The sequence below is a fragment of the Pundamilia nyererei genome, unplaced genomic scaffold (genome assembly GCF_000239375.1).
Source record: "Pundamilia nyererei isolate P.nyererei 1_Seehausen unplaced genomic scaffold, PunNye1.0 scaffold00377, whole genome shotgun sequence".
NCBI classification, from domain to species: domain Eukaryota; kingdom Metazoa; phylum Chordata; class Actinopteri; order Cichliformes; family Cichlidae; genus Pundamilia; species Pundamilia nyererei.
Window position 1 is genome coordinate 259,331 of NW_005187778.1, and position 9,310 is coordinate 268,640.

At 42.3% G+C, this 9,310-nt stretch overlaps 1 protein-coding gene across 1 annotated transcript in view; it reads left to right on the forward strand.

Moving 5' to 3' along the window:
- The window catches only part of sh3tc1 (SH3 domain and tetratricopeptide repeats 1), a 22,665-nt gene extending 13,366 nt beyond the window's left edge, over positions 1–9,299 (forward strand). The window contains exons 10-18 of the mRNA XM_013915843.1: positions 7–1,180; positions 4,007–4,147; positions 4,222–4,443; positions 4,527–4,707; positions 6,274–6,424; positions 6,862–6,984; positions 7,174–7,324; positions 8,384–8,580; positions 8,694–9,299. Of these exons, the coding sequence (XP_013771297.1) occupies positions 7–1,180; positions 4,007–4,147; positions 4,222–4,443; positions 4,527–4,707; positions 6,274–6,424; positions 6,862–6,984; positions 7,174–7,324; positions 8,384–8,580; positions 8,694–8,945 (2,592 nt within the window). The 3' untranslated portion in view covers positions 8,946–9,299. The remainder of the gene's footprint in view (positions 1–6; positions 1,181–4,006; positions 4,148–4,221; positions 4,444–4,526; positions 4,708–6,273; positions 6,425–6,861; positions 6,985–7,173; positions 7,325–8,383; positions 8,581–8,693) is intronic.
- The last annotated feature ends 11 nt before the right edge of the window (positions 9,300–9,310 follow it).

Below are 9,310 nucleotides of genomic sequence, written 5' to 3' on the forward strand. Positions count from 1 at the left end.
CCCAAACTTCCCTCTTTTGTGGTCCAACCAGTTGAAGGGAACAAAAACACATTGATTCCACTCTTATCTTTTTTGGACGGCCGAGACTACAAAGTAGAGTTTGGCATTCTGTACGGACTGAGTTCTGAAAAACTGGCCTCCTCCACTTTCACTGGTCACTGTGATGAGGATGAACTGATTTCCTTTCTGGCTGTTGCCAGGGAGACAGCCAAGAAGAAACACCTTTTCTGGTCACAAACTCGTTTATGCTTCCTGTTGGGGAAGTTCTGTGTGGGTAGGTCAAAGTTCAATCAAGCCCAGGTTTATTTTGAGGAAACTCTCAGTGTCCCAAGAGAAGGCTTCACAGACCTCAGGCTGTTGGCCAGCATCTTCTCCAACCTTGCTGCAACATATCTTTTGCAGAAAAATACAGAAAGTTTCTTTGCTGTGACAGAACGACTTGTTGCCTTACTAATAGGAATCCCAGATTGTCTGAAAAGCTTAGAGGACAACTCTTCTCTTAAATACATGCTCAAGAAAGCTATCCTCTCTCACAACAAAATGGCAGAAGCCCGGGCTTGTCTGCTGTTGGCAAAGCACCACTGGACTTCTGCTATGGGAGCTCAAGTTGTTCCTTATCTGGAAAGGCTACTCATTCTTTGTGATGAAGCTCAAAGACCATGGAGGATCTCTCCCAGTCATGGATATCTGGCACTGGGAAAGCTTTACAGTGAACTTCACCGTCCCCACCTCAGTGCCAGTTCAGTCAGGAGAGCTTCTCTGCTGCCCTCTGCCACGCTCTCTGACTGTCTTGGCAGTATGGTATTACTTTTGGACAGTGTCGCTGAACAAGAAACCCCCGTTCCACCTCAGATGGCTCCATATTTGCACAAAGCTCTCACTTTTACAAAGCTCCAAAGTAGAGAGAGAAACCATTACCAAATTTTGAGCCACCAGCTCACTGTTTGTCTTTGCCAACTCTATTGCAAACACAAGATGACGGGACATGCGATTTGCCATATGCAGGCTCTCATCAACAACAGTCCTTCGAGGCAAGTTTGCGTCTCTGTTTCAGAAAGAAAAGGTTTTCTCATCTGGCTGGCGTGGCTTCACATTGACAACAGTCAGCCTGCAGTTGCTTTGGACATACTGGAATCAATCCTGGCTTCGATTCCAGAGCACTGCACAACTCCTCAGGAAGGTGAGGGTGTTTCTATAAATCGCATTAAAAATTAAGTGTTTTTTAGTTTTCACCCAAATTTGCACAGATGACCTTCAGGCTGAGCCTCACAAAAGTTTAAGATTTGCTTCTACAAATATGTCCTTTATAGCAAATTCACTGTAAAGCTGATAAACAGGAAGTGATATCATATTTTATTTGCTTTTTATATTTTTGATCCCAGATCTGTATGGACCATCTCTTCCTGAGTTTTAAAATCTGTCATTTGACCTTAAGAGACTGGAATAAGCAAAGCTGTGTGTGCTGAGCTGTTTAGCTTTTTCATTTTGTCTTCAAACTATACTTTGTTTTAAAAACTGCAGCTCATATTTCAAAGTTGTAATCTGCTGTTTCACACTCTTAAATGTAGTTATAAACCAAGGTCTACCTCAAAGGCAGATAACACACAACAAGTAGTTAAACTTCAGGAATGTCTAAAGACATAAAGACCTGGATAAGCTCTAATTTCCTGCTTCTAAATTCAGATGAAACTGAGGTTTTTGTACTAAAAATATCTGAAACATGTCTAACCAGATGCTTACTCGGGATGTTGTCACGTTGGCCTCCAGTAACAGTAAGAATTTTGGAGTCATTTTCGACCAGGATTTGTCCGTTAATTCATGTATTAAATATGTATAACTTTCTTCCATTTGTGCAACATCTCTAAAATTAGAAACATCCTGTCTCAGAGTGATGCTGATAAATTAGTTCATGCTTTCATTACTTCCAGACTGCTCTACTGTAATTCATTATTATCAGAATGTAATATAATTCCCTGAAAAGTTCATCTAAAATGACACCCTTTGCACTTCTGTTTAGTTAGAACTGGACCTGGTGACTCTGAATCCTTCCTTAGTAATTGGCCTAGGAGTGTTTCTGCTTCACACTTACAGTGGGGCAAAAAAGTATTTAGTCAGCCACCGATTGTGCAAGTTCCCCCACCTAAAATGATGACAGAGGTCAGTAATTTGCACCAGAGGTACACTTCAACTGTGAGAGACAGAATGTGAAAAAAAAAATCCATGAATCCACATGGTAGGATTTGTAAAGAATTTATTCGTAAATCAGGGTGGAAAATAAGTATTTGGTCACCTCAAACAAGGAAAATCTCTGGCTCTCACAGACCTGTAACGTCTTCTGTAAGAAGCTTTTCTGTCCCCCACTCGTTACCTGTATGAATGGCACCTGTTTGAACTCATCATCTGTATAAAAGACACCTGTCCACAGCCTCAAACAGTCAGACTCCAAACTCCGCCATGGCCAAGACCAAAGAGCTTTCGAAGGACACCAGGAAAAGTATTGTAGACCTGCACCAGACTGGGAAGAGTGAATCTACAATAGGCAAGCAGCTTGGTGTGAAAAAATCAACTGTGGGAGCAATCATCAGAAAATGGAAGACATACAAGACCACTGATAATCTCCCTCGATCTGGGGCTCCACGCAAGATCTCATCCCGTGGGGTCAAAATGATCATGAGAACGGTGAGCAAAGATCCCAGAGCCACACGGGGGGACCTGGTGAATGACCTGCAGAGAGCTGGGACCAAAGTAACAAAGGTCACCATCAGTAACACACTACAACGGCAGGGAATCAAATCCCGCAGTGCCAGACGTGTTCCGCTGCTGAAGCCAGTGCATGTCCAGGCCCGTCTGAAGTTTGCCAGAGAGCACATGGATGATACAGCAGAGGATTGGGAGAATGTCATGTGGTCAGATGAAACCAAAGTAGAACTTTTTGGTATAAACTCAACTCGTCGTGTTTGGAGGAAGAAGAATACTGAGTTGCATCCCAAGAACACCATACCTACTGTGAAGCATGGGGGTGGAAACATCATGCTATGGGGCTGTTTTTCTGCCAAGGGGACAGGACGACTGATCCGTGTTAAGGACAGAATGAATGGGGCCATGTATCGTGAGATTTTGAGCCAAAACCTCCTTCCATCAGTGAGAACTTTGAAGATGAAACGAGGCTGGGTCTTCCAACATGACAATGATCCAAAACACACCGCCCGGGCAACAAAGGAGTGGCTCCGTAAGAAGCATTTGAAAGTCCTGGAGTGGCCTAGCCAGTCTCCAGACCTCAACCCCATAGAAAATCTGTGGCGGGAGTTGAAAGTCCGTGTTGCTCGGCGACAGCCCCAAAGCATCACTGCTCTCGAGAAGATCTGCATGGAGGAATGGGCCAAAATACCAGCTACTGTGTGTGCAAACCTGGTAAAGACCTATAGTAAACGTTTGACCTCTGTTATTGCCAACAAAGGTTATGTTACAAAGTATTGAGTTGTACTTTTGTTATTGACCAAATACTTATTTGCCACCCTGATTTACGAATAAATTCTTTACAAATCCTACCATGTGGATTCATGGATTTTTTTTTTCACATTCTGTCTCTCACAGTTGAAGTGTACCTCTGGTGCAAATTACTGACCTCTGTCATCATTTTAGGTGGGGGAACTTGCACAATCGGTGGCTGACTAAATACTTTTTTGCCCCACTGTATGCATCACTCAGCATTTAATGATTAGTTATTATTAACCTCTGCCTCTCTTCCACATCTTCATTCAGAGTTACATCAGAGTTTAACCACAGCTTTGCACATATAACTATTTTGGTATCTGGGATCTTGACTAACTCCTTTTGTTATATATATTACATACAGCTGAAACTTTTAACTAAAGAAAGTGGTCACCTTTAGAAAGACTCAGGCCTTCGACTGATTAATAAAACTGTGGAGTGTACTGTAGGATAAAGATTTAGCAAACAGGCATTTCTTAAATGTTAAAGTAAATTTCTTTAATGCAATGCAAAGGTGTGGTTCTCAACATGCGGGGCGTGGCACTTCGATGTATGGGTGATGTTCGGAGGGCAGCAGAGAGCTACCAGGCTGCTATTGACATCTGCCAAGAGTTTGAAGATATGCCAAACGGGGCCGTAGCTCAGGCCAATCTAGGTAAGCTAGAATATCCTACTGCGCATAAATGTTTCGCTCCAACTATGTTATGACTCTTTCTCATCTTCATAAAGGGTTGTTGTGTCTGAAGGCTGGAGCGAAAACACTAGCAGAGAGGCATCTGTGTGAGGCAGTTCAGCTTTTTTCTGAGCTCAGTGAAGAAAGCAATGTGGAAAACTTTATCCCCGTATTGATGGAGCTGGGAAAGTATTATGTGAAGCAACAGCAGCTGGACTATGGGAAAGGATGCTATGAGTGGGCTCTGCTTCTGGCAATCAATGCTAACTTGTTAGAGTGTAAGTATGAATGTCACATAACCATAGCAGTATCTTATATTCTGTGTTAAAACTGTCCTTCTTTCTCTCTGTCACTTCGCCAGACGAGCTCGGTGTAACACGATGTCTGTGTCGTCTGTATGAGTGTAAGATTCCAAACCAGGTTCAGTGGATACTCTACAGTCAGCACCAAGTCCAGCTGCTGAGACGCACCGGATACAGAGAACAGGAGGGAGAAGCACTGGAAGCAATCAGCCAGATCTACCTTTCTATTGGCACAGAACAGTATGTGCATGTAGACTTGCAGTATGACTGGAATATGACATTCACTTACCTTTTATGCAGCAAAGTGCAGTGTTCTGTGGTTTAGATCAGATCGGGACTGAAAGCTGAAGGCTCCGGCAGTTTGAGAGCGAAGTGCTCTATTTGAGTGATACGGTACTATTGAGGTCTTTATGATAAGACGAGGCCTGATTATTCCAGACCTTCCATTTGAGAAGAAGAATTTTAAACACTCCTGTCATGTTACTTTCACAGTGCTAAATGTGTTTTGCCCAGTGCTGGTTTCGGATATTTTTGTTTAGCTTTTTCATTCTACAGAACTCAAAGGGATCTATACACATTATAATTTCACACCACTTGCTCCTCTTTTATCCTTCAAGCTCGGGTCCTCTGCCAGAGGTCTGGGAGCTTGAGGGTACTGTGCAGTATCTTAGCCGTTCCTAAGACTGCACTCTGCTGGACAGAGATCTCGGATGTCATTCCTGGAATCTGCTGGAGCCACTCACCTAGCTTAGGGAGTCACTGCCCCGAGTTCTCTGTTGACCACGGGGACCATGGTTGTCTTATTCTGCTTCTCCACCACTACTATATTTGGTTGGTTAGCCATCACCAGTTTGAATGACTGTATGAGTTGGCTTGAAGTTAGCCTCTAGTGTTGTTCGCCACATCCCCATTGAATTCCTGATGAAGGCTCTTGGTTGATCTTGTATAGTTCTACACATTCAAGGATCCATGTGTGAGGCATCCCATGACCAGACTTTCTTGTAGTCAATCCAGGTAGTGCACAGGTTGGTCAGCCTGATCTTACAATCTCGTACAACTGCTCTATCTACCAGGAGCAGGACTGTCCAGCCTTCAGTTAGCCATTTTGGGTGTGTCTCATTCGTTAGCAACTGGTTCATTTGTGCTACCAAGCAGTCATGGAGTACAGTTAGCTTCTTTAGCCAGTATGCTTGAGTCGTGTCAGCGTCTGATGCTGTCCAACTCTTCATGCTTGAGACTCTGTTTCGATGTCTGCCACTGTGATGGTTACTGGATCCTGTTCAGGGAGGTTGCTGTGGTCTGCTATTAGCTACACTAGCCATTTAGCATTGTTATGTCTTGTTTCCTCCTTTCATGTGATCTTCCAGTGTTGCTCCATCTCCAGCCTTGGTGGGGCTGTTTTCATCATGTTCCCCTGTCATGTAGCGTATACTTAACCTGTGGTAGCTATAACTCAGGTGCTAGAGCAGGTCACCTACTAATCAGAAGGTTGCTGGTTCATTTGCCGAATGCTCCAGTCTGCATGCCAAGTTGCCCAAGTTGCTCTCTGATGCATCAGAATATGAATGCGTGTGATTGTCAGATAGGAAGAGTATATAAAAATAGTTTTTCCCACTGTCACTAAGTGTTTGCTCATAGGTGGCTGTATGATTGTGATGATTTTTTTCTAATATTGTAGGGTTTACCTTATAGTGTAAGGTGCTTTGAGGCAACTGCTGTTGTGAAGGGTAAATGAAATTGAATGGAATCAAATTAACACTGGGACCACTGTAGACCTTTAAAAAAGTTATCTTTGAATTGTTTCAGGGCGTACCGAGCTGCTCTTGACTACACCAAGACCAGTCTGGGTATTTTCATTGACCTGGGCTGCAAGGAGAAGGAAGCATATGGCTGGCTACAAGCCGGGAAGATCTACCAGCTGCTGGGCCAGATTGAACTGGTGGACATTTATGTTCAGGTCTGATACCAGTGTTTTCATTTGTATTGTCTTAAACTTTTATTATTCTCAGAATTGCAAGTTTACATTGAAAACTATGTCAGCCATCGTGAATATCTCTCAAATTCAATCCATCCATTCGTCTTCTTCCACTTATTCTGGGTCAGGTTATGGAGACAACAGCCAACTCCCCAGTCACTTCCTCCAGTTTTTCAGGGAAACACTGAGGCATCCAAGGCCAATAACGAGATGTAATCTCACCAGTGTGTCCTGGGTCTGCGCAGAGTAGAAAAGTATTATAAAAGAATTACTCCACTTACCACAACTCTTAAGTCAGATAATCAGCAAAGAAAATGTGTCGATGAAAGAGCAGTCTTCACAATTTTAGCGATTTCGGCTTTAGCCAAAATGAAATTTGTTTATCATACACTGAAATCCTGTATTTCTGGTGTTTTCAGGCAGCTCAGGATGTAGCTTTGAGCACAGGAGACACAAGCTTTATCTTGAAGCTTCTTGAAACCGCAGGAGACATTTTCTTCGACAGCTGCCGGGACCGGGACAAGGCTGTCATCTTCTACAGGGTACTTTAGAATAATGTGATTTCAGTCATTCTTATGTAGGATTAGATTATTTATCCATGTGTGTTAAAACCTTTTCAGCATTATTGTGCTATGATGATATTACTGTAATTTCTCCAAAATTGGTGCAAACTAATAAAAGCAGTAATTATCATAATTAAATGGCTGTATTTTTATGTTCATTGCATGTAGGACCGTGCTCTGCCAATCGCAGTGAAGAGCAACAACGTTCACAGTAGACTGAGGCTGTGCAATAAGCTCACTGAAGTGATGTTCTGTCTCAAGCTGTATGGGGAAGCAGTGGAGTTTGCTCACGTTGCAGCTGACATGAGTAAGAGTCTGGGTAAGCAAACCAGCACACACCGAAGTCGTTTCCATCTTTTGTCTTTCATGAAGTGTGTCAGCACTGGACCAAAGTGTATTCTCTGTACTTTTCAAAACTACTGCTACTATAATTAAAAGCACTTTAAAGATGCAGCTGGTCCCCTTTTTTCAGGCTCGTCAGGTGCTGATGCTGACCTAAAATATTCAAGTTTAGGACTGGTTAGTAGTACCCAGTGTGTACCTGTACTGTCATTGATTGCTAACCTACATAACACAGAACATAATTTAACTATTTTTAAAAACACTTTGGATAATAGGTGTGTTTTCAGGTGACTATATGCTGAACTATGGAAGCATTAATGGCATGTCGGAGCGGTAACATATGTACAGTTTTACAAACTGTACATATGTAAGGGGCTTCCATTTGTCCTGCAGGTAACTTCGAATAGACACTCAACCAAGGGTTTCCTCAGCACACAATAATTGCTTACTAGTGTTTTCTGTTCCTGTCCACTCAAAGTAAGAGTGTTAGTCGGTTATTTGCTAACTTTGTTTTGTAGCTTTTTTGTGGTGCGTTGTGCATCCACAAATCCCAGAGCCTGAATCCAGTTAAGCTGCCTCACACTGCCCACAACAGTATCAGCTGTTATTTTAGATAAGCTGCCTTCAACATTAACTTCTCTATAGTGTTCTGAACATTAGTTTGTCTAGTATTTTCATTATCTCCTGTATGACCTGAGGCGCCTCAAGGTACTTTGAATTGTGAGATAAAGACTTTAAAATAATACAGAGAACATCCTAACAGTCAAACAAACATTTTCATTTTTAATGTAATTTACTTGCTGTTTGCAGTATTTTTTTCTTATTAATCTCTATTAATATAATGACGATAAAATTCTAATGTCTTCTTTTGGTTTTAGTAATTTTGGGGTGTGTAATGACAGATTATAATAAATCATGACAGCTGTGAACAGCAGGTATGATTAGACTCCAAAGTTTGCTCCTATGAAAACGTATCACTGGCTTACATGCTGACATGAGGTCCTGTGCTAAAACCAAATGAACTGTGAACACGTAGGTGAGCATCTGAATGAGCGAGTGGCGTGCCACCGTCTGGGCTCCCTGTACCACTGTCTGAAACACTATGAACTGGCTGAGCACTATTACCTGAAGACCCTGACCCTCTGCCCAACACCTCTGCAGTTCGATGAGGAGCCACTGTATTATGTGAGGCTGTACCAAACACTGGGAGACATTATATTCACTGATCTGAAGGTAATGGACTGGGTCATAGATGTGGGTTGTTTTCTGTATTTGAAATAATAAAATGTGAATCTGATGAACAGAGTGATCGGCGATATGCCTAAACTGTAATCCTGCCTCGACAGGACCCTTTTGATGCTGCTGGATACTACCACTTAGCTCTCGCTGCAGCCATGGATCTGGGCAACAAAAAGTCTCAGTTGCAGCTGTGCACCCAACTCGCCACCATCTACCACAACTTCATCATAGACCGGGAGCGCTCGCTCTTCTTTTATCAAAAGGCACGAGGATTTGCTGCAGAGCTGAACGCAAAGAGGATAAATATTTCCCCAGGCCAGCAGTACAGCAGCGCACAATACAAGAATATAGGACAGTAGGAGGGACACTGCATGAAGACAGGAGATGTTATTTGTTGGTACAGAGTAGACATGAAGCAACGTTCCACACTGAAGCTGCTTTTCAAAGTTTCACAGTTTTGTTTTCCAACATAATGAAGTCAATAATTCCAGAGAAAAAACTGATTTTTTTCAGCAGTTTAAATAATAAAACGTCATAACTCTGAGCGTTGCTGTAAGACGAGCGTGCCAGCAGCATAAACCAGGCATGTACTGAAATCTTATTTTTTTATCATTGAAATGAAATACATGAAATACATAATGAAATATTTATTTAATATCGTTTGTTTTAGGTCACATAGAGGGATCTTTGTCTCAAACCTAATTAAGCTCTTTAATTCGATGTT